The 26739-nt window shown below is 39.9% G+C and overlaps 1 protein-coding gene across 3 annotated transcripts in view; it reads right to left on the minus strand.

Annotated features, from left to right (window-relative positions):
* Positions 1 to 12158: 12158 nt before the first annotated feature.
* Positions 12159 to 26739, minus strand: part of ZNF516 (zinc finger protein 516) — a 126307-nt gene continuing 111726 nt past the window's right edge. For 2 of the 3 annotated variants that reach the window (XM_083187754.1, XM_083187757.1), the window contains exons 6-7: positions 26074 to 26178; positions 12159 to 14994 (exon numbers count right to left, since the gene is read on the minus strand). In XM_083187754.1, coding sequence (XP_083043880.1) covers positions 14771 to 14994; positions 26074 to 26178 — 329 coding nt within the window. In that variant the 3' untranslated portion in view covers positions 12159 to 14770. Of the gene's footprint in view, positions 14995 to 24937; positions 25006 to 26073; positions 26179 to 26739 lie in introns of all 3 variants that reach the window. The other variant, XM_083187758.1, reaches the window with a different exon arrangement.

A 26739-nucleotide genomic window follows, 5' to 3' on the forward strand; every position in this document is an offset into this window, starting at 1 on the left:
GCATATTGGCAAGCTTACGTTTCTCCTCAAATGATTTACATTTATTTTTTTTCTTCATGTTACTGAACTTTGGAATTTTGGATTTTACATGCCCTCTACGATGACATTGGGCATCGACCTTGGCAGATTAAATTGATGGCATTTCATGTTCTATGTCATGACTGTTGGCAGCAGCTTCAGCACTAGGAGGAAGTGGTTCTTGTTCTTTCACTATTTTATCCTCCAAATTTTGGTTCTCCATGATCTTTCTGGAGTTATAATAACGGCACAGGAGTGTACCCCTAAACCACCCACACGTGGCAAAGCCTGAAAAAATGATATGGATTAAAATAACCCTTTTATTTTGGGATTATTTATTATATGTGGGGGCACAGGAGAGTGTACCTGGTCCACACACACGGCAAAGCCTGAAAAAATTATTCAGATTTAAAATAACCCTTTTATTTTGGGATTATTTCATTTATTATATGTGGGTGGCACAGGAGAGTGTACTCTGCCTAAAACAAACACACACACACACACACACACAAAAGCCTGAAAAAATGATACGGATTTAAAATAAACCTTTTATTTTGGGGTTATTTAAATTATTATTTGTGGGTGGCACAGGAGAGTGTACTAAACCACACACACACGGCAAAGCCTGAGACAATTTTATGGATGAAAATAACCCTTTTTATTTTGCGGTTATTTATTATATGTGGGTGGCACAGGAGAGTGTACCCACCACACACACACACACACACACACACACACACACACACACACACACACACACACACACACACACACACACAGCAGAGCCTGAAAAAAATTATATGGATTTAAAATAAACTTTTATTTTGTGGTTATTTAAATTATTATATGCGGGTGGCACTGGACTAGCAGTACCACTGGATTTAACGGCAGCACTAGACAGCACACCACCACTGCATGGATCTATACAGGAATACACGACTTCAGCACCTGCAGCCGACAGAACAGTACAACAGGACTGGACTGCACAGGACACCACCATTGCAACCAGGTCGCCACCCCACGCTAGCTTCCCAGAGAGACACACACAGAGACAACCTCCCTCAAACCTCTCCAATGCCAGAGGCAATTGCATATTCCAGGATCCTGGGAATCCCAGGATTGGGCATTTTTCAATCCCAAAACCCAGAATTGAAAAAAACACCCCGGGATTGGCTCCCCTACATAAGATGCTTTGCTGTTGGCTGGTGCGTATAGCTGATAGATGTTGTTTAGTGGTTTATGATCAAAAGAAGATATTCTTTCATTTTGCTGTAGAAAGCCATTTACACTTTAGAAGAAGTGTATCCAGCACATCATCACAGATTATAAGGACCCGGTCTGGGCACGTGCATACGCACTTACTGATGCCGGGAGTGATGGAACAACGGGGGCAGCCATTCTGCATTTGGTGGTATGGCATCACTAGCACTGTAATAAGATTTAGCTCATGGACAACAAACCTGAAGACATGACAACTCACTAAAGCGTGCAATAATTTGCAAACAGTGGAAGATGTGAACAATTTTACAGTGGCAAATCTGTCTGAATTGGCCACAATGTTAAGAAAATCATTCCTTTGACTACTAAAAACGTCCACAGCTCTCCCTTACTATTTAGAAGAGCACCTCACTTTTGCAGGAAGAGTGGTCTCTGCCCAAATGGAACAAGGTTTCCTTCCAGTGGTTGGGCAGTTAGTAATATACCAATTAACTTATTCTGACAATATAAATTCAGAAACAAAATGCAAATCTACTGCAACACCACCATTAAGTAATAAAATAAACTGTTTAATAATAAAACAACCCATCAGATAATACAACATGTTAAAGCACATTTAGCAGATCTGTAGCAGAGTAGCAGTTTAAACCTGTTAGAAGTCAGTTGGCCACAATTAATTATTTTATGGTCACTGAACCAGATTCTGATGTGGTAGCAAATGCAATTGCAGCTGCATTTGTAATGCAGATGTATTATAACTGGTAAACTGATAAAATGGTGATTATGCCCCAATCAACCATGTTTGAAAAATAAGTTAGGAATTGATAGGCTGGTAAGTTATTACATTTTACCAGGCTTAATACATCTGCTTCACTGTACGCAACCTTGAGCATTTCATATTCATTTCATTGGGTCCCCATCCCGGCTCCCTGGAAAGGTGAGTAATCCTCCCCGATTCCGCCCCCCCCCCCCCCCATATCCCGCCTAAATATGTAAATAGCGTAATTTTGCCCCGCCGAGGACCCACAAATTGAGGGATTTGCCTACTGGGGGCGGGGCTTGATGATGTCTACATCAGGCCCCACCCCCCAAAGTGCTACTGACAGTCTCCTCTCCGGGCTTCTCCCAGAGAGGAGACTTTGAAAGTAGGCAAGTATGAAATACCCCAATTTTGGTTAGGGATTATAAAACAGTATAGTTTGTCATTATAAGATTTCTGTAGCTTTCTTTACATATTATTCACACAACAACCTTGTGATTACCAAAATAACATGTTATTTAGTACAAAAGCATGTACACAGAATCAAGTATCCTTGGTATGACGTCAGAACTAACTGTGCTCCATATTATCAAAGTCCTAGCATAATTTATGAAAGCACAGCAGCAGGTTTTGTTTGTGTCCAATAATCATTTAACATTCTTTAGCAATATTTTACCAGAAAAAGGTTACTTAGAACTTTGTGCAACATTGTTTCAAAACATTTAAAATAGAGTAGACAGACCTATTTTGAGGATATAAAATCAGGGCTCATTTCAGACTGTGCTATGAATATAAAAAGACTACATGAACGCTTACAATGTTCTGGCATCATAGTAAATGTATTACAAATCTGTACAGTTCATACAGCAATCTCAGAGTCACCCTACAATGCAACCATTTATGGTTCTGGGATAATGAGCCGACAATGTCTAGGTCGACAGTCACTAGGTCAACCACTATTTGTAGACAGTGACTAGGTCAATACCTAAGAATGGTCGACAATGACAGACGGTTGACACAAGCGTAAGGCCGACATGTACATGGTTGACACAAGTTTTTCATGTTTTTGGTGTCTATATTAACATATTTCAACGTGGAAACCATATAAGTGTACCGCTGTGCTCACCATGCTTCAGTACACTATTATATCCTGCCACTATGCCCACTTGGATGGTAAAAGTAGAACCAAGTCGGTCTAAAAAAAAACAATACTTGTGTCGACCTTTTCAGGGTCAACCAAGTACATGTCGACTTTAAGCTTGTGCTGACCTTATGTCATTATCGACCTAGGTAATGTTAACCATTCTTGAGTATCAACCTAGTCACTGTCAAGAAAGTGGTTGACCCAGTGACTGGATACCCCATTTTACAACTACCCTTATATAGGTACAATAACCCAAAATCTAGAACTACAATGTTTATAGAGCAGTGCCAGTAGTTCTCTGACATGAGGATAACCAGCACTGAACCAGCATTAAGTGCATACACTGCACTTAACACGAGTAAAATGAAGTTTTTTACATTGCAATTAAGGTAATAATTGTGCATTTACTGCGAAACGGCCAATGTGTGGCCGTTACATAGTAAATGGGCTGACAATGTCCTATCCTAACAGCAGGGACAATGCATTTCTCGCAACTGACTCCACGCTGCACATAAGATTCTTAGATAATAGCAAGATCTCACGCATTAGCCGTCCGAAGGGGGGGGGGGGGGGCGGCACATGCACACTCCTGGGGGGGGGGCATTAAGGAAAGCCAAAGATGCAGGACAGAACTGCTCTCCTTATCAGCATTAGGCAAGAGCATACATAAGGGCTCTTTAATACAGCTTTGGTATCCGGACTGATCATAGACTGACTCATGATAGTCAGTCATATGGTCAACCACTAATGGTCGACAGTCAAAAGGTAGACAGGGTCAAAAGGTAGTCAGTCAAAAGGTCCACCGGGTTTAAAGGTCAACATACAATAGGTCGACATGAAAAGGGTAGACCTGCATTTTTTTACAAAATTTTCAACCGACATGTGCCGACTGGCGGTATTTCATGCCCTACCATACACTAGGACGTGGAGGTAGAAAAAATAGTGTGCCGAGCGCAGCAAGCCCGAAGTATGGTGAGCGCTGCAAGCCACACCCTAAAAGCATTTAAAAACTCATAACGACCTCTTTTCATGTCGACCTTTTACCTGTTGACCTTGTGACCATCTACCATTAGTGGCCGACCATATGACAGTCTATGTTTTATACCATAACCCTCTGTTCTAAAAGTTACCCCAATGGTCCAGGCTGTAAGTATATCCATTGCTCAGTGCACACAGGTAAAATCACATTGACTGTGGTACTAATTAATTTACCCGAGGCCAAGCATGGAAATACTTACAACCTGTACGGAAAGGGTGCCTGGAGAACCACATTTGGGTTCTTTACACTTATGTGCTGGTGGAGCCAATCATGTCCATATGCAAGGAAATTCATTAATATGAGAAGCTTAGCTTCCTTTTACTCTTGATACTATATTACATAAGTACTGTGTGTATAATGGTTATTCTGCTGCAACAATGAAAGCTCCATAATATAAAAGTAGAAAGCATGGAGAAGAAACACTAGCACTGCAGATCTGTTTACATGGATTCTATTATATTGCGTGTATATTTTGGAACACTACAGTAAGACAGCGGTTTCTAAAAAGCACACAAAACAGACTCCATATAAATGTTTCATTGCTCTTTCCATGCCTCAGCTTTTGCCAGAGAGCAGAATATACTTTGCTTTATTAAACATAGATGACTGCTGGTCATACTTCACTGAGCCGTTAATTTTGTTAGTTGAGCATTGCAAAGAAATCAATCAAAACATCACATCTATTTTAATAGAAAACTAAACACATCTTTATTAAATCTAAGGCACAAGCTTCATCAAGCATTCGAGTACATATGGAGCATAGTTTGACAAAACTATCCCTTGTATAATTTTGCCAATGAATGATGTACTTAATGGAAGTGCTATCAATAAAGCAATGATAAAAAAAATAATATGCCAAGATAACTATTTAAAAAAAAAAAAAGTCTCTCTTACATTATTATGCTATAAATATTTCTAAACGGGGATGCTACCGCTCAAGAATGAATAAGAAGCCCAGCCATTAATGGATAGTTGTGTCCCCAAGAGTTAGCTATGCAGTGGTAGTTTAAGTGATTCGGGGAACTTAAAGAATTTTAGGAAACATCTGGAGTAGTTGGAGCGCTGGCATAATTTCAACCTAATTTTTATATGTGTGGCAGAGTGGGTCTCTCCCACATAGTGAGGAAAGGGTTAATCACCTGTAGCTCATGGAGGAAACCCCACCTTTCCTTAATTAAGATCAGCTAAGTAAAAAAAAAAAACAGGCCAATTGTCCCAATTTCTGCTTCTGACTCCTATAATTATCTGAAAAGGTAGAAGCACTTCTCAGTTAAGCCTACATGAGGATATATAAGGAATTAAAATGTCAGACAGACCATAAGAAATCTGCAATGCCATGTTCTGGTATGCACGCAGGGGCCGGTCGCATCTCCAAGCAATAGCAAAGACTACACGAATATAAGACAATATACACAGAGCACAAGAGAGAGGATAGAGAATGTACTGTACATATGATGTCATGAATCACCACAGCTCCACTTTAAACTGCTATTCCTCTACCTGTAGACATTCCATAAGAATACATCTTTAGCCTTCATTGATGCTCTCTTCATAACGCTTCTATTGGAAATCTTAGAAGCTCCTTCGGACCCCAAAACCCCCTTTTTTTTGCTGAGGAGTCAAAACTAACTTTCCTTTTTTCTTTGTAATCTGGTGCGTCATTACCAGTCTGTCATCTCATCCTGGAGGAGTATCCTGAAACTTTGCATGATTAAAACAGCACAACTTGTTATCAACAATTTCTCTGTTGAGATCATCCTTTCTTCTGCCCCATTATCCACTGCGGTGGGTCTCTATTATTTGATCTCCCCACATGCAATATCAAGTCCTGTCACACCCACCTCCAAAATTTCTCTAGGATTTGACCTTTCCCCACTAAACGTTACTAAATCGTTTACATGCACTCCTTTCAAACTTCTCTCTATCCATTCTAAATTATCCTTAAAGCCGCTGCATGTTTGATTTTCCCTTCTCATTATATGGAATCTGCCCCACACACTCAGCATCATTGACTGGCTACCTGTTCTCCTCATAATCCAGTTCATACTACTCACCGTTATTTAGAAATCCCATAAATACTCCTCCTTCGTTCCAATATCACTGTCCATTTCCTTTCCAAACACGTCATATTCTGAAACGTGCTCCCTTTACAAATCCTGCCTTCTTTATCATTCCATTTAAATAAAGAATACACTAATGTGACCAATCAATTAAAATGTGAAATAATAATGATGCCCTGCACAGGTCTTGGTCAGAAACTTGGTGAGGCACGTTAGGTCCAAGACAGTGTGAACACATGAAGACCTGATGTGTTTCCAATGTCAAATGACTTTATCAAAGGATCATCCTTCACACTCTTGAATTTGGACTGATCCGGACCAACCCCAGATGTCTGCCATCTAAAGTGCCATCACTCTCGGAACGGAATCCTCAGCCAACAAGTGCTGCAAAAACAGCTTAAGTATATCCTCCACGGTGGACTGAACCTCTGGTTGGACCAGTTTGCATAACAAATGTAGGAGGTGAACAAGAGCGCAGGACTGCAAACCTACCTATGGTGAACGGTAATTAACTATTCTAAATTTCCAACAGGCACCTTATGCTACAAGGTACATAGGAGAGATAATAGGAACAGACAGCCCATATTTGATTTCTCACCAAGACCTGCGCAGGGCATCTCATTATCATATGACACATTTGAATCTGTTTTATTAGATTGTCACATTTGTGTATTCTTTATTAAAATGTACTTTATTTTGTGAAATCAGTCCAATTGGCCAATTAAAAAGTGAATTCCTATAAAAACCAAGCGCTAAATTTATTTTCCTTTTGAGCATCTCTCTGGATTGACTGTCCAAGAACACAGCAGCTGCCGGTTAAGGCAGACCCGTCACAGCACCACATACCCTCCAGGGGTTTCCAGCTAGTTTTCTCATCATTCCACAGCTTTACTACCTTTTCACTACAAACCTACCACCTCTCCTCATAACTCCTCTCACTCCCTCCTTTCAAAATATCACAGTATATTTACATGTGTACCTTTAGATTGATATTATTATGACCTATATATCGTCACACATTGACCGCATTTCTTACTTCAAAATCCATATAACTTCCGAAGAAACCAAAGTAGGTCAGTCTCTATCATCAAATGCCCACAAGAATATGAACAGTTAACGAAACTCATACGTAAACAAAACAGCATAGACAAAACTGAACAGAAAAACAGCATCAGGATTACAGAACCATACTTCATTGCTAAAATTTCAACCAATACTCCCACTAAATTATTTAAAATGTTTATTGCCGGTGGAGAAAAAAAAAAAAGGAGCAGGTTTTCATATATATGATGGATGCTTGGTAAAGCAACCCCAATTGTTGTACTTGCCATCGATACCACTTTATGAAGAGAGAGGCAAATGATCTTATGCTGCAGTTGTCACACAAAGCAGAGGTGATCAAATCCAGGTGTGGACAGAACATGCCCCTGGCGGTGCAGAGAACCCAGAAATATGCCATTGTACAAGCTCCAGGATTTGGTGTATTTTAGATAAAGATTGCCTTTAATGCATAACAATTAGCAGAGTGTTTGACAAGTGGTATAAGAGGATTGAATCATCCACTGTAATTCTGTATACAGATGACGCTTCAGTTGTCAATGATAAGGAGACATTGCCACCTGTTATACATAGTCTGTATTGGGAGCTTCCTCATAAACCATTACATATATCTTTAGGATATGGATCTTGATTTATCGTAATTTAATAATCTAACCTAATAACTGTACCCACCATTGGATGCTGCATAAAATGGCGTATTTATTATTGGGGACTAATGATGATTGCCACACATCCCTTTGCATGAATTGTTCTTAACACCTCTGAGGACATGGTATTGGCTGAGCACGTGACCAGATAGATGGATAAATATACATCCATACATGTATACAGATAGAGAGAGAAGCTGGAAGTATCAATGAAAACAGTGATTACATGTAGTGTAAGCCATCTATTACTCTGATTAGATGCAGAGTAATAGAAGGCCTACCATCAGCTAACAGAAAAGTACAACATACGCAACTCAAATGTGATGTGACTGACGACTGTTGCTCTACTCAGATAATCAGTGTTATCAAAAAGAAATACAAACACTGTTTAATACTAATTGTATGATATACTCATGGGGCCGTATTTGATTGCTTAATCGCACCCAATCTAAAGTAACAGGGGATTGCAGAGCCATATTAAATTGCTTTATTTGCGCATATCGTGCTCATTATGGTCAGGCTTAGTTGCGAACAGCGAAAAGTCCCATCTGATTTCTCCCCGGAAGTACAGTAGCGAGCTGAAATTAGGTTTGCACGCTCGCTAGCAGAAACAATTGAATACCACTGGCAGGCACGCATGGGAGCAGGGACAGGTGGCAACAATTCAATACGGCCCATGGATTGATCCAGTCAGTAGTCATCAAATGAGGTCAGTGTGCTATTGTGGCATACATTGGATCAAATTAAAATACCACAACTTATCCGATCATAATTTCCAAATAGGTGCATTCCTCCATAGCACCAACAGCATACCTGCGTGTAAAGGCATTTCTCAAGATGATGTACTATACAAACTTACTTAAAACAAGGTTGCATAAACCTATGTATCATATAGATATAGGGCCCAATAGAAATGTCACATCATGCCCATATGAAGTGATGGAAAATCGATGGGTAAGTGCTGGTTTATATCACACTGATCGGCACGTCAGGTTTAGGCGCACAAAGCAACGGGTGTGGAGATTGTGCCCCCAAATGGGTGCAATGATATTTCCAGCCCGTCAGTAGAAATATTTGAATACCGACAACAGTCACTCAGGGGATCCAGGAAGGTGTGGTAACAATTGTATCCAGCCCAGAGAAGAGAGAACACAGCACTTCCATGAGTATAGTGTAGCACCACATTTTGCTCAGTACAATAAGTATCAGGCAAATTGTTAACTTGGACTGTAAACAAACATTGATGTTGCTAACTGGCCAGAGAAATCCACAAACCATGACTTGGTGGTGGTACTTGAGGACTAGAGTTGAGAGCTATTGTACCCAAGGACAAAACAGTGGTACATAGACTTTTTGACTTGCATTTTATTCTCAAGATTATACATATGATGTGACTTTAATAAGGGCAAAAAAATTATATAAATGTTTGTTAATATAAAGTTTTTTAAACACAGATGTAGCCAGTATCGAGGAAACTCACTAGAATTGTTTAAAAACCTCAGCTGGCTAAGATTTGTAGTCAAGTTCAAGAAATCTCATCACTTCTTAAAGGTCAACCTCATCCAGCTTGAGTTTCAAAACAAAGGCTAGTTAGAAATAATTAAGCAAATATCTGAATCCAGTAACATATCCTGTCACTTGCGCTGGCACTCCAACTTCTTTGCGACTACCGTCTTCTTGTCCTATAATTGCTTTATGCAAATACTAGTGTAATCAATAGATAACACAAATCAAATAAAACCATAACTAATTTGCTTGGATGAACCAGCACTTTAATAAATGTTTGTCATTAACCTTATTCATTACACATGTTCAGAACCCTATTTTACTTGTGTAATCAATTACACTTCAGTATTGCATGATCACTTCAAATACTACTCTGACTGACATTAGAAAACTACTATACTAAAAATGGTTAAGTGGCCTATGCATTAGTATTCATGGCACGGATGTAATTACTAGCAGTCAGTATACCAACTGACTTTGACCAAAATATCCCCATCTATACACTAACTATAAACCTATACCTCATAGTAGCAGTGGTTAACCGCTGTCCTAGTAAGTTACATTCCTGGCATATTGAATTTGTTTGGAGTTTGGTCCATAGGGGTCAGACCGTAATACCCATTGGTGACTAGGTCAGCAGCTTCAATTAGCCTTTTGCAGGAAATTTCTGTGAAATTCTTAGCTTTAAGATATTCATACACAGCAACAATTCATAAAGAGAAACTGCACTTTATACATACTTTAGGGGAAAAATAACCTTCATAAATATGCCCCAAAAGTTCTCTTACCCTCCAAAAATATACTGGTAAGTTAATTGGCTACCAGCAAATATTGACCAAGGTGTGAAAGAGTGAGTGAGTGTGTGTGTGTGTGTGTGTGTATGTGTATGTGTATACAGACTGTCTGGACCAAGTGGTTATTATCTGCTCTAAATAGGTTTGTATGAAAAACAGAAATAGCTACTTTTTTGTAGCGAACCAGTCACCTGCAAGAACAGCCGTATTGTGAGCAGGGATTAAATCATACATATTAACTACCGAGAAACTACAAACTGTTCATATACTAGCTAAATACTAGCTCAACCTACAGAATCACTAGGTTTTGGTTGCTAGATCTTGAGGGGTAGATTTATTAAGCTCAGTGAAGTAATGCAGGGGTAGATTTATTAAGCTTGGAGAAGAGATAAACTGGAGATAAAGCGGAGAAAAGGTAAAAGGAGATAAAGCACAGCCAATCAACTGTGTTTGAAAAAGACAGTTGGGAGTTGATTGGCTGGTGCTTTATCTCCTTTTACCTTTTCTCCACTTTATCTCCAGTTTATCTCTTCTCCAAGCTTAATAAATCTGCCCCAAAGTGTCTGGTTTTTATCACCGGCCAATCAGCTCCTACTTGTCATTTTTCAAACCAAGCCTTTAACTTCACAGTTAGGAGCTCATTAGCCGGTGATAAAAACCAGACACTTTATCACTTCACAAGCTTAATAAATCTACCCCTCAGTGTGCAGATAGACAGCCTTTGAAAAAGCTGCACACTTAACACTCCTGGTCCAAAGATCACCACAGCGCTATGACCAGTGGCCGAACCAGCCCTCTATTGCTTGTGCCACCATCAGCCAGCGGATACAACATCCCACCTTCTCCAAAGCTTTCCTGGAACTTCAGCTGTACACCTGCCAGGTACTCCATCTGCAAAATCTGTGATATACCCCTACAGATACAAGAGATGTATGTGAGCATTTAACAGACATAAGTGAGATTTGGAGCCGCCCATTGTTTGTCCATGGACTTATCAGAGCTTCTTATTAGGGTACAATAGGAACTGACACTTTCCATTACACCTCATATAATCATTGGACTTTGACCATATGGGTGAATATATTATGATATTTATATTGTGTTTTATATAAATGTTTATATTAAATATATCTTTTTTCATCGTATGGGAATTGATTCATGCCATACACCTGTAGCACAGTTACTTTTTCTTTCCAATAGTTTGGTACCAAAAGCTTGACATGCAAAAGGCCAACAGGTTCAAAAAGTCACCGTGAAAAAGTTTTGACAATTTAAAAAAAATATATATTTTTTGACTATCATACTTTATTATCCACATGGACAACTGGGAACTGTAAAGTGTGCTGAGTGAAGCTAGGCCCCAGGCCAGAAGTATGTGATATACAAGTGTTACATAATAATGGTATCCGTGTCCTAGTCGCATTGCAAATAAGATGTATTTTTCAGGAAAAGAGGCACAGAAAAGATGCCAGATGTTAGCAGAGTCCCACAGTACCTGGCTGCTCTCTCCTGCTAGGTGTCACATGACATAATGAGGCTAGTTGTGGGGAGGACACATCTATATCTCTACAGTATTAGCCCAGTTTGAATGAGAGCAGCACTGACTCGGTCTCTGATGTTCACAGTAAATAGTGCAAGGCATGACCACAACAGGAGGGACCCTCCGCATTCCACTAGTTGGAGAGAACAATTCATAAAAAAAAAAAAAAAAAACTTTACTACGGCACAATTGTAACTTTCTCAAACAGATAATTTAAAAATGTTATGTAATACTGGTTTTGTTTTTCCCATACCTTCAATAGCACTTATTAACAAAAGAGGTGATGACAGGTTGTATTAATACAATTCTTAACAAATGAAAGGCATTCACATAATTTTATTTTTAATATAAGAAATAAGAGGCTGCACAGAAACAAGGTAAACAATCAAACCCTTTATTGTGTAAATTACATTAGAGCGCTGTAAAAAAAAAAAACCTGTTAAAGAGTGAGAAACAGCAGATTGGTAGAGGTAGTAGGAAAATGTATGTAACAGTCCACAGATGGTTAACAGGAGTGTGTCAGGCTAAAGGTAAATTTATTTTAAAAGCCGATCAAAACAGGTTGCCTAAATAAATAACAAACAAAAAAAAAATCATTTTAAATACTATAGTCTAGCGGATTTCTACATTAACAAATCAACACAATACTGATGATAAAATGAAAGAACACAAAAACTAAAAATCACTAAATAGGGCGATATTACAATAAACATTGTTAGGATCCGGAGTTAATTTTTTTATTTATTTTTTGTTTATTTAAATGCTTGTTCAATTAAGTGAATCTTATTTCTGCACTGTACACAGCATGTAATTATCTACAATGATTTCCCCCTACTGTTCTCCATAAAGAAACATCGACATTGTAAAGTTCGTTGATTAATACCAACGTAGCCTCAGTGACAGTTATGTTTCCTGCCATTTGTCAGATGTTCTTCAAGACTGTGCCAAAATGAAAGAAGACCTCAATTTAATTGTAAGATCACTGCAAGCTAGACTGTTTAATACCATAGATGTCAAGTTTTGATAATAATAGACTGTATATTATAGCATTTAGTCACTGTGCCTCTCCAGAGTATTAACATTAAACAAAAGGGAAGAAAAAAAAAAAGTGTGTCCAGTAACAAATATGGAAAATAGTTAATATTCAACTGGATAATATATTTTATAGCAAGGACATGGAATGCATCCACAAAATATCACTTGAAAAACTGAGATACTTCCGATTGAAGCATCTTGAATCCACTACCTAGCCAGGCAACACGGAGGACACCAAAATGAATTAAACCAAAACTTTTGAGACCATGGCTAAAACATTACCAGAATAAAAAGGACAACAAGTATTTAGTTTCTGTGATAACCATACAAGATCTAGAAAATTTATTGGTAGGATCCAAAGTAAAACAAAACTAGGTTAAAATATTTTTAAAAACACAAAACAAAGCAAAATCTTTTAAAACAAATCTGTATCAGAAGCCCAAATACTACAAAAACCAAGCTATTCTTTATAGTACAAAGTAAACTGTTGCTCTCACCAGTATTAAAAGGTTAGATTTATATCTGTACATGTAAAATTATTGCTTTTTTTGAAAAATATATTTAGCATGCTAGGATTTTTATACCCATTTTCTGCCTTTATAAAAGGTTACAATTAAGAAAAAAAACACTAGTAAAGCTTTTGCAAAAAATTTTTTCACAGAACATTTTCTTTCAAGGCAGCAGTAACTTTTATTGATAATGCATAAAATCCTGTGCAAAAATGTACTCTTCGAGGAATCGCTGCGGCACAGCATCACAGCAACAAGGGAAAACTGTATCTATGGAATACATATGTAGTCCCAAGTCAGTGCAGAGCATGACAATGCAGCCTGCAAGACTGAAGGAGTAAATTGGAGCATACTGCTGGATTCCATCTGTTTTTAATTTACCATCACCTCACCATAAAAAAGTTGCTGCAGAAGAGGTATATAAAGCTTTTTTTTTTTTTTTTTTATATCTTAATTCCCCCCACAACCTGAATGCCACCAATTAACAGAAACAAAAAAAAGTATTAAGTAACATTTTTTTTTTCAAACATGCTATAAACAGGAAAAAATAAAATATATATCTATATATATCTATATATATATCTTATGACCTCTCACAAGGTACCGGCTTGGAGAAGTTTGGTTTTGCAGTGGGGAGATTCATGCATGTTATTCCATGCGCATTTATTTTACCTTCTTTTTTAGTTATGAATTTTTTTCTTTTCTATCTAGTACAGTACTAAGATCTGCAGCTGATGTGTGGCAATTATAAAGGGGAAAAAAAACAAAAACAAATAAAAACATCTTGCATCATCTTTTGCTAGCAGGTTTAAGAAAGTAGCCCTATTATAAAAAGGTCCTGAGAGTAAAATGAAGAAGCGTTTTTTTTTTTTTCTTTTTTCCCGTATTAGTGTTCGTATAGCATAACGTTAAGTGTTGTGTTGTTCATTTCTGTCACCAATGTATCTCGGCACCTTGTGAAATATCATCTTCGGCATTAAGACCATTAAAATTATGGAGCAACCTTCAGATTCAAACAATGCATATTCTTATGCAACATCACCAAGCAATCTGGCTTTAAGCAAATGAGTAGTAGATGAATCCAGCCCATGCCTCATCTCTGATACTCCCTTGTCATACTCACAAGTAGTCCTCTGGAGTAGATTACAGATCAGTGCTTACAATTATATGCTGTCCAAACTGTTATGCCTGTACCCTTCCATCCAGTGTGTGATGAAATTCTAATTAATTAGTAATTGTCTTCGGTCATGTCAACAGTTGCCTTTTTTTTTTCTTCGTTTTTTTATTTCTTTTTTTTACAAAGTCTGAATTTTTTAAACTAAAATAACATTTAAAACGATATGGATGTAGTTTCTTCTACATCTTCATTATCATACACTGTTAAGTGGTACACAAGTCTCTAGACTAAGGAAGTGTCACATATATATATATATATTTTTTTTCACTTAAATGCAACAGCCCCAGGGACTTGATGATTTGAAGGCAAATTTTCCAGTTGATCCTCCATGTAACTGTTGGGATTGTCACTTTGGGGTCGAAGGAGCTGCTTGTCGGGGTACTCACTGTTGTCAAAAGGTACCCGGTGTACACACTGCACATGCGTCTTTAGGTTCCCTTTTTGAGAGGCACTGTATGGACAATATCTGCACTGGAATGGTCTCTCCCCTAAAGAAAAAGACAAGAAACATCGCTTTTTCATACGATTACAGATGACCTAAATGCAATACACAGTCATCAGCCCATCCAACCAAGAACAGCTTTAGTTATTCAAAAAGGGGAGGGATTCAGTTCCTGGTGAGGTTCTGCAATGTTTATCTGTGTACACACCCCTGGGAATTTGGATAGCTCATCATCGCTAATTTTCTTACCCACCTCTATGTGGTGAGATGGAAAATTGGCAACATTGGTTTGCATTGTGCCAGTATTTTGATTGAACATAACATGGACATAACCTGGAACTGAATTTTCCCCAAAGTCAGTCAAAGTTAATGGAATAAGTTTACAAGTTCAATTTAGAAGACAAAGATTAATAACATCTTAAAAAAACAGATAAATATAAAAGGCTGGTGAATGTCAAAATATGATCAGAGGCCACAATGAAGAAAAGAAAGTGAGGAACAGTGAAGAATACATATGAGAGAGAAGTAAAAAGGCAGATTGTAAATGAGAAAGCGATAGTGAGAAAAAAGGCGGCTCAATGTAGAGGTTTGGACTGCCCCACATGGGAACCCCCCGATGCAACCCACTGCCTCTGGCCTCACCTCCTCCTCTAGGGTATATGTTCTAGACTGGTCACATAAATTATACATACAGTATGTTAACTTATAAAGCACTGGAATATGGTGTATTGGCTACAGTTAATGTCTGTTATTAATCTGGTATATTATCATAAATGCATTAGAAGTATTTTCTAGATATATAAATTTTATATTTATTAAGGGGCCTAGACCATGCACACTCTAATGGTTATCCTAACCTCTGCGATTGCTGGCCACACAACCCTAAACATAGGCCCCCTACCACTGTATTCCCCGGGTTGTCCCTCTCTATTCTAGTCCGACACCCTCAACGTATGTAATGGGGAAAAAAAAAGGGGGGGGGGCTGCTTACACACAGCTGTTACAAACAAGTGATTTTGTACCAAATCATAAAAACAAACAATCACTGCTGTGAACAAATAGGAAATCCTAAGGTCCATGGAAAATGCAAGTTACAATGGGAATCATTGTGAGCCTGAGCTATCAAAATACTGTTTAACGAAAACACTTTCAATGATTAAGAACAATATAATGTTCTCATGGCATACTCGGGGAGGAATTCATTGTTGCCATTAATTTTTGTCGCAATTGTTTGCCCAATGTTTTAAGATAATTCTATTTAAAACCATTTTTCTCACACAAAAGAAAAAAAATTCAGGATTAAAAAAAAATAAAAAATAAACACATGGGTTCCAGTATACGTTCCCAGTACTATGGGGGTTATTCTAGTTCACTCTGACAAAATCCTTCTTAGATGGACAAAACCATGTGCACTGCAGGTGGGGCAGATGTTATTTGTGCAGAGAGAATTAGATTTCGGTGGGGTTTTACTTCAAAGTGAGATCTATATTGCAGTGTAAAAATAAAGCAGCCATTATTTACCCTGCGCAGAAACACAATAAACTCACCAAATCTAATTCTCTCTGCACATTTTACATCTGCCCCCCTGCAGTGCACATGGTTTTGTCCATCTAAGAAGGATTTTGTCAGAAAGAGTGAACTAGAATAATGCCCTATGTGTTTTATGGCCATTGTTTCAGGACCTCAGTGGGTCCCAAATAAAAAAAAATGCCCGAAAAGTTGGGATCAATTAGCTGTGGCAAATTACTGCACCTAATTTAATTATACCTTTAATTGTTATTATATTAATCTTAAGAAGAGTTCAAGAGTAATAAAAATGATTTGTAATTAAGGCAAATTGTATGGGGCCATGAGAGGTGGCAAAAGAATAGATACAGTACCTATGACAAAATGTTATGTTACAATAACATGTCAATACATTTTATAACACGGAAGATCAACGAAGAAAGCAGTATTTTTACAGTTAGTATAAGACCTCTATACAGTATTTTGCAGTGTAGTACATTTGCAGACACCATTGTGATCGCTAGGATTTGGATTGCTTAATTTCACATTTCAAAGCGATCAGTTGCCATATATTTGTTCACTGTCCATTATTTTGATTAATTGAGCAGGGGTACCAGCACAACTGATTAAAAATAGCATTCGCAATTAGGAGAAACATTATTAATCACAAGCTCAAAATATATAAAGTGCGAATTTGAAGCATTTGTAAGGAGTTTTGACAAATTAATATAGGTTCTTTTGCTATAAGGATGTGCCCTCGCACACCTAGCCTCAACGTGCTTTGTGAGAGTGAGCTGCACTGAGCTGTGTAGGGTCTTTATTGCCCCAAATGTTATGTCTTTGTTGCAATGAAATGTATGGTTCTACAATTATTGCATATCAAATTAATCAGTACAGACGTGACAAACTACCCTTTTGGCACAGGGATACGGTCATTAGGTCTACAATAAATAGGTTGACAAGCATTGGGTCGACACCACTAGGTCGACATGCAGCTAGATCGACACACGCATTACTTGTACAGTCAAATGGTGGACATGGTGTTTTCCACTTTTTTGAGCTGACAGGCGGTATTTCATGCCCTACCATCCACTAGGGTGTGGTGGGAGAATAAAATAGTGTGCCGAGCGTAGGGAAGCACCGTGCCCGAAGCATTGCGAGCGAAGCGAGGGGATGCAGTGCACATCAAACTGTGTCCATGTCGACATTCAGGTCAAAAACAGTGAAAACCCCATCTCGACCTTTTGACTGTCGACCTAGCCCATGTTCACATAATGCTTGTGGCGACCTAATGTCATGTCGACCTAGACCCATGTCGACCAAATGCTTGTCAATCTAGTTGTTGTAGACCAAATGTGCAGAGAGAATTAGATTTGGGTGAGTTATTTATTCACTTTGAAGTAGATTTGGGTGGGGTTTTACTTCAATCTGCACAAGTAACATGTGCCCCACCTGCAGTGCACATGGTTTTGTCCATCTAAGAAGGATTTTGTCAGAAAGAGTGAACTAGAATAACCCCTCATAGTACCAATGTGCCAAGAAGGGTAGTTTGCCACTACTATATCAATAGTGTATGAGGACACATCTATAGTTAAACTGAAACTTTGGTATTTACTGTTTGTGGACCAAAATCTATGTAAGCTATTAACCGTCAAAGAAACCAAATCTAGGATGTGGCCCTACTTTTCATGAACTTAAACTGTCCCACCAGTTTGTGTCTAGTCAAATTATTGGAATTTAAAAAATATGGAGAACAGACACCTAGAATTATTTTCTCAAACCTGAAGTAGAAAATACTGAACAAAAAAGTTATTTTTTTAGGTATGTTTATTGAAGCCGGTTTCACCCTGTCGTCAATGGCAGTTTAATATGTTATTTAATTTTCTAAGTGATCTCACTATATTGCTTAGAAACTGCCCCTACATCACTGTGTTAAAGCATAGCGACAACGATGCGTGGCCCCGCATGTCGATATCGCCCGGCGATTAATACCCAGCATGCTGGATAAATCTAGTTAATCACCAGGGTCAGGACTAGTATTCTCAGCAGAGAACATTGGCTCTGACAGATCGCTCAGCACACAGTGCTGGCACATGGCACATCTCCCAATGAGGAAGGTCCCTTTAGTTTACAGTTAGGACAAGTCATATTTTTGAAATGAGAAGTGTTGGACAGTGAACATGGCAATTACAGAGCTACAGTAAGCATTATATTAAATGCGATAGCCAGATGAAGTAAAACAAATATTTTGTTGGTAAATTGACACTGGGCACTTAAAAAAAAAAGAGAAAATAAGCTGAAAGCCATATATCAAAATATAAAAAAAAAAGTTAGGCAATTTCTGTGGGACAGTCCCAATTTCTGGCATTCAAATAGACATTGCAAGTGATAAATTGGGACCTGGTGTAATTTGGCCCAATGTTAAAATTCAGAAGTATGCAGTAAACCCATCACCAGAATTGTTCTTATACCCCTTTCACATTGCACAAATAACCCGGGTGAGACCTCGGTTGGCAACGCGTCGACCTGGGTCGAGGTGCGGTGTGAACGCACCACACCGAATAACTTTGGTGGACCACCCAGTGTTTCAACCCGGGTTATAAGAAGGGATAAACCCAAGTTGCCCTCTGCATGAGTGACCTGGGTTTGGAGATGCTAATCCCAGGGCATTTTTTAAATCCAGGGAATCGGAATTGAAAAATGCTCAATCCCAGGATTCCCAGGATTGGCATTCCTAAAATAAAACCACCCCCTCTCTCCCCAACATTGCCTTACTTTAGTGGAGGCAGGCTGCTGGTGTGATGCTGGAGGGAGGTGATTGGGTCACTGTGTGCAGCCAGGAGAAGTCACACTGCGCAGGCTGCAGCGCTGCACCTCCGGTGTCGGAACCCGCTCGCCTACCGACCTCTCCCGGCTGCACAGTCACAGAAGTTGTGAGGCTGGAACCCGCTCGCTGCCCAACAGTGAGTGACAGTGGCCAGAACCAGCTCGTCACCAGACCTCTCTAGGCTGCACACATTGATAAGCTGTGCAGGCTGCATGCCGGGTTGTGAATAGCCCAGCATTAGACTGTGCATTTGCAGCCTTATCCCAAATCCCAGGATAGTCTAATAACGGGATTTAAATCCTGGACATTTTAGGGCCAAATTATGGGATCCCACTGATCCCGGTCCCAGGAATGGCCACTCTACCCAGGTTTAATGTGAACTGAAAGAGGTAGTAGTGAGCAAGGAACATCCAGTGCCCTGCGCACAATAATTTCACCTCAGTCAACTTTTACATAGGACGAAAGCTGTAACGAAATATACTAACCATATTTTTCCCACATCTTAAAGTCAGGAAAAAAAAAGCGAGTAACAGTATAAATGTAATGTTTTGACTGCATGTATCAATTAGAGATGCAAGTCATCTTGTAATGGCCAAGCCAATTGTACAATGGGAATCGTCTAAGGAAAAAAACCAACAGACTGGAATCACAGGAATATGGTAAATGCACTGAGAAACTAATGGAAATTATGAGCCATGTGGCCATATATAAAGGCAAGGATGAAAACTTAATATCCTTATACTCAAATATGGGTGTCACTATACAGATTTTTAATGTCAAATAAATTAAAACAAACATTTTTGTATTTTAAAAGTTTTAAAAATATATAAAAAGGTGTGCTCACAATTAGGGCAATATACAATTGACCTAATATAACTGTCCTAAGGAAGACTCAGGAAGGGAGAGAGAACTCAGATTAGTGGTGTCCCTACATCAGGTGACACCCGATGCCAGAGGGTCTGTTATTGACAGTTTACAGGAGCCTGGCCTTGTGGATTGGTGGTGTGTTGCCTTGCTGCCGAGAGATGTGGGACACCCCCAGAGAGTTCCCGACTCCTGCACCATAATACAAGTGCAGGACCCTTCTCTTGTCATTGAGCTGGGGTCAGCACCCCTAGCTAGTGACACCACTTGCATCCATACAATATTGATTACACTGGTTAGGATAAGGTCTCTGTGCATTATGGTTAGTGTAATCTATGCATTAACCCAATGGTTCCCAAACTGTGTGCTGTGGTACCCGCGGGTGCCTTGGGACACTTTCAGGGGTGCCTCGGATTAGAAGTTAAGGAGCAACTAAAATTGTTCAGTATAATAGGCAAAATGAATGCTTGTGGCTTCCAATAATAAGTTAAGTGGACAAACAGAAGTTAATGTTGTCCCTCACCACATAGCTAACCCTATGGATGACATATAAACTTAAAATTATTTAAGTTTTTAAATGGTACTTGTGTACAATCACGGCTCCCATCGCATGCCATATGTAGTGGCATGCGATTTTACCATGTTTTTATGTATTTTTGTTAAAAATCGCATGCGATCGCATCGCATGCGATTGCATGAGATCGCATGCGATCTGATGCGATGCAATGTAATTTTTCACTGAAATTATGGACATGAGTTGAAATCATGTAAAATGCACCCCAAATGTCATTTTTCACACTGTACCACCCCCACTATCAACGCCAACCCAAAGCGTGGCGAGCGCAGCGAGCCCGCGAAGGGGCGGTGGTACGAGTCCTACGACCTTTTCATACCCCCACTATCCACGTCGGCGTGGAGTTAAGAATAGAAAGCGTGGCGAGCGCAGCGAGCCCCGCGAGGGGCGGTGGTACGAGTCCTACGACCTTTTCATACCCCCACTATCCACGTCGGCGTGGAGTTGAGAATAGAAAGTGTGGCGAGCGCAGCGAGCCTGAAGCGTGGCGAGACCCGCGAGGGGACCCGGATACCTTCACAGGTATCCGGGTCCCCTTGCGGGCTTCACAGGTATTCGCGGGGCGCGCTGCGCTCGCCACGCTTCGGGCTCGGTGGCTCGCTTTCTATTCTCAACTCCACACCGACGTGGATAGTGGGGGTATGAAAAGGTTGTAGGACGCGTACCGCCGCCCCACGCGGGCTCGCTGCGCTCGCCACGCTTCGGGTTGGCGTTGATAGTGGGGGTGGTACAGTGTGAAAAATGACATTTAGGGTGCATTTTACATGATTTCAACTCATAATTTCAGTGAAAAATGACATCGCATTGCATCAGATCTCATGCGATCGCACGCGATGCGATGCTTCCGTATACGATGCCCATCGTGGGAGCCGTGATTCTACACAAGTACCTTTTAAATTTCTCAATAAGCAACTGTTGGCCTTGGGGTGCCACAAAAAAGATTCTGATACTCTAGGGAGCCGTGATTCAAAAACTTTTGGGATTAAAGATCAAAGCAGAGAGCGTAGGAACATCTGAAAAATTGTGTTCTCTAGGTTACTCTCTGGATAGATTAAGCAAACCGTAATATTGACCCAAATATTAATCTTTGCCACCAAAGACTTTTACCATGTATGCAAGTATCGTACCGCATGCATAGGTCATTATCTTGCCTACTACTAAATGTAAACACTATTTTTTAATATTTAACCCTTTGAGTGCCAACATCTGAGAGGTGTGCAAAAAAAACACACTAAAAATGCCAACATCTGTCAGAGAAAAAAATGTGTCAACATTTATGTGAGATGTGCAAAATATCGGCTGAAAATTCCAGCCTGTATAAGGTAACAATTACAAATAACTATAGGGAATAAAAATGTTTGCTTGGCAAATTTCACACCAATTTTGACAACTTCACTTGGCATTTGGTTAAAAACATACGCAGTGCTAAAAATTCCATGTTTGAGTAGATTACATTACAAAATATTGGGTATAGAAATTCACAGATGTGATTCCCAACTCCAGTCCTTGGGAACGCCTTGTGAACCGTGCATATTTTCCCAAACCTTTTTTTGTCCAATTTGCTATTAATCAGGTGATTGGCCTGATTTATTGTATGAAAATCGCTCAGCTGCAATTATTCGATTGGCCAGTCCATATAAACCATACTGGGCAAACTATTGTGATACATATACTGATACTGTAGAGTGTGTTTGCATTTTCAATAATTTGCCCACATTTCCTATGATTTATCCTAATTACCTCATTCTCTTTGTGGGAAGACATATGCAGTGCGATAAAAAAATCACAAACCCAAGAGAAAAAAAATGTGTAGCGCAGCTGTTGGTACCTTCTATGGGAAGAATAACCTGTCTCCTTTCTCAGTCCAATGAAAAAAATAGGAATTTAATACCTACCGCTAATTCCTTTTCACGTAGTCCTTATGGGATACTGGGAATGGTCTTAAGACATTGGGTATTAGAGGGTATCCGCAGGCACATCTATAAATTTGAACTGGGTGTACTGGCTCCTCCCCTCTAATTCCCCGCCCACAAACCAGTTTAGAAAAATGTGCCCTCAGGAGAGGATGCACACTGCTGGAGCTCCAGAAAGTTTGTCTTCAGTTTATTTTCTTTTATTATTTTGGGTTTGCTGTGTTGGACTTCACAGCATTCCTGCTTCGTATGAAGTCAGGAGAAGGGTTAAGTTGCAGGCCTCTTAAGGTACCGAGCTGCAGGACCACATTCCTGAGTGGGTTGTTGTCATCGTGGGCATTGCGCTGCAGCGTTACACACCCCTCAGTCGAAGACATCAGTGGTGAGTAAAAACCGGGGTCCCCACAGAGAGGTACCCCGATTCATTTGCGCGGCAAGATGGCGGCGGCAGCAGATGCGGCGTACCAGCACAGGTGCTGCACAGCCCCGTCACAGACTGGATGCTAGGTAACAGCCCCTGGGCCACCAGGGCAGTTATCACATAAAGCGCTGTTCAGGCGGGCGGTACCGACAGCCAGCGCCAGTATAAATATTAGTATAGGTCCAGCACCATTGCAAGGGGCGGGGCTTACCCAGAGCAGGACCAGAGACTCTGTGGGCGCCAACACTGCTTCCTGCTTCTCCCTGCGGTGCCATTATTGTCTCAGGGAAGAGGGATTCTGCAGCAGAACAGCAAGTGTTATTTAGCGCTAATTGCTCATTGTGTGTCACACTGTGCACTCATTGTACTGCCATTTATTGTGTATGTACTGAACCAACTTCTAAAAACAGGGGTTAAGGTTACAGGGTGTGCTGGTCTCCTCAGTGTGTTACAAAATTACAGTGTGTACCTAAGTCCTTGATGGCTAATATTGACACTCCAGCAGCTGTTGAGCTACACATCCCAGCATGCCCTGCATCAGTTTTAGCATGGCCAAATAGCAAAACTATAGCAGAGCATGATGGGATGTGTAGTTCAACAACATCTGGAGTGTCAAGGTGAGCCATCATGGACCTAAGCTTTAGAGGCTCCGGAGGACTGAAGTTGGGGAACACTGATCTAGACCTGAACCAGGCAGTAAGGGTGGTGTCACATAGCATTTAATCACTCGAAATCCAAGTGATTACTTATGGGTAACACAGAGGAAGTCACAAGTGCTTTCATCACAAAAGTGGTTTTAAGAACCCTAACAGCAAGATTTTTGACAAGTTTACAAAGCACTCGTTAAAAACAACTTCCATTTGAACCCTAAAACATGAGAAGACCCTGTCAACACAGGATGTTTTTAAATGCTCATTAAAGCTGAAGTAAAGACACAATTATTAGGAATGAGCGCTACTGATGTTGTAAAAGCGACCATGTGCCACTACAGGAGTTCATCCCTCAGTGTCATACAATTGTAGACATTGTAGCGCTTCCAACCAGAATCTATTATAGGGTTGAAATTTTCACCCTTCAGTTATGAGCCTGGGCACCAAGCACGCCATTATTTTGAGACCATGCTTTTTATTTTTGTATCTTATAAAAAGCAGCATTTGTGAGGAGTATTCCTAAAAGTAAGTTAAAATTCCCATGACCATTTATAGGTCTGTACAGCTTTATAAAAAGGTTTGTAAGTTTATGAATGTTATCGTGACCTTCGCTATAAAGCCAAAAGTTTCACGTTATGTTTTACGGGTGTAGAGGTTATTAAATAATGCATTGGAAACCCTAAAAAAAATGGTATTATTAAATGTTTAATAAAGAACTGCTAAGTAATTGATGTAAATGTACATCCCTATCTGCTATGGCTTTGGGTACATTTCATTCAGCGAGAAAGTTTGCTTATATTCCGATACAAGAGTTATCAGGCTAGAAGTAAGGAGGAGTGGAGAAGCGTCTGATCAGATAGGAGACACTGGACATTAGAAACAGGAAAGGCACACCACCACACAGAAGTCCACAGAAGCTGCAAGGTCAGGAAAAGGAGTTGCTCTAAAGATTTAATGTGTAGACATTGGAAAAATACTCTTCAGAAAAACACAGCCTGGTTCCTTGTTTGTCAAAACCATGAAAATAAAGCTTTTGGGAGATAAATTTGAATTAAAGTATATGTGGTTGTTTTGGTAACCGGCACAACTAGACAAGTGGGGGGGGGGGGGGGGGGCAGGGGCAAATATGACATAGGATGATGAAAGGTCAGTGCTTTACTGAGGAGTACTGCTGTGAAACTTTCTCCCCAGCAATCATAAGAAAAACCAAACACTCAATTAGTTGATAACATACTTGTTTTGGGGCATCTGCGGAGGTGGTGTGAACTTCAGTACCTCGGAGTCCATTAGACTCATATACCACTGTGGGAACAAGGGGTCTTGTTAAACAGAGGAGCATTGAAGCTTTCGTTAGTGTGTGTACATCATTGAGACCATTACAGTTTAACCACATTTAGAAAAAAAAAAAAAAAAGGAAGGGAAAAAAAAAAACTAAAAATTAAAAAAAGGACCAGTTACTTGCCTGTGGGCAGTACATACCAATTTACTGTAACACTTTCGTTGAGAGTGTGTGTTAATGGCAGCCTAAGGCCGCTGCCCTTTTTAATTCAGACTTCAGTGCTGAAGAAAGCAATCACTGACAACATTAATTATCAGTGTGTGTGTGTAAAGGGACCCTCCACTTGCATTACTTACCATTTGGCCTCTGTCATATCACATCAGACTGGCTTATGTATGCATCATTCACACTTTTGCACAGAAGCCCGGTAGTCTAGAGCTGTCACAGAACGCTACCTAGCTCGCACAGTGTAATGGTCGCAAAGACCAAATTGGTGTAGCTTTAAACAGATATTAAATAGCTGTATTAATTAGGTCTCATTTATCACTGTCCAGCCTACAGGGCATTTTCCCATAAAACAAAATGGCATAAGGTGATTATGATGTTCATGTAAAACAGGGGTTAATGATATGCAGAAATGAAGAGTTTGATATTGGTGTGCTTGTGGCAAAATGAATCACTTGCATGTTTATTCATAATCATTGTGGTCTTTTGTTAACCTTTCCCAAGGAAGAGACATTTTTCTCCTAAACCCCTATCGGGAGATTCTCAAGTGATAGCATTAACTGTTTAGTAGCTGCAGTAGATTAAACCACACGAAACCAAGATCTAGACCCCTTTGATATCGATATCATTAGAATACATTTACCAAATAAAAAAAAAAGTCCTTCAGAGCTTTTAGATTATTTTCTTCAGGAAAAATAAAAAAAAAAGTCACAAGTTTCGCAGTATTAAACAGAAATTTAGAAAAGCAGACAATGCGAGTAAATATAGAGAGCCAGAGCGACGAACTGTGATTGAGTAGGGTTAGTCTTTTAAATAATACAGTTGTCGCATATTTAAAGTGCCGCGGTGATGAAAGGAAGTTGTACCTGTATGAGACCTCATGTGGGTGCGAAGGTGGCTTGGCTGGGTGAAACATTTCCCACACTCGATGCAAACGCAGTCTCCTTGGCGTGCCTGTGTCCTAAGCATTCCTTTGGTTGATAGGGAGAGGAGGGGTGAGAAAGAAAAAAAAGGAGAGAAGTTGAGAAGAAAAGATTATGCTAGGAGAAAACATCATTAGTATGTCTAATGTGTCATTATGTGAGGCTACCTTCAGGCCCTAGATGACAACTGTCAGCCTTCATCTGGGCTGGGGATGACAGGCCAGGCACACACAGGATTGCGAGAATGCATAAATTACATTGAATTAAAAACCGCTCCCCGTGATGTGCCCGCACCAGGAATGGCATGTCAGGTGTGCGCTTCTCAGAGCAGCTGGATCCACTTTTCAGCCATCACCCAGCTTTGTCAAGCAGTGTATCAAGCAAATCAAAGTGACTCCAGCGTGCCAGAGACTAGTCACATGGATAATAGGAAATGAGTAGAACCAGAGCCTGCCTGTCCCTCCTGGGCTGACGTACCTTAGAGACAAATGCAGAGTGAGTGGAGCCATCACAGAGTGATCAAGCCTTTAGCCCTTACCTATCTGCCTGCTGGTGCTGCTTTGACCCTAGACCTCGAAGGCAATCACTAAAGACATGGGAGTATGAGAG

This window comes from Crinia signifera, chromosome 5, assembly GCF_055691185.1.
Source record: "Crinia signifera chromosome 5, ASM5569118v1, whole genome shotgun sequence".
Taxonomy (NCBI): Eukaryota; Metazoa; Chordata; class Amphibia; order Anura; family Myobatrachidae; genus Crinia; species Crinia signifera.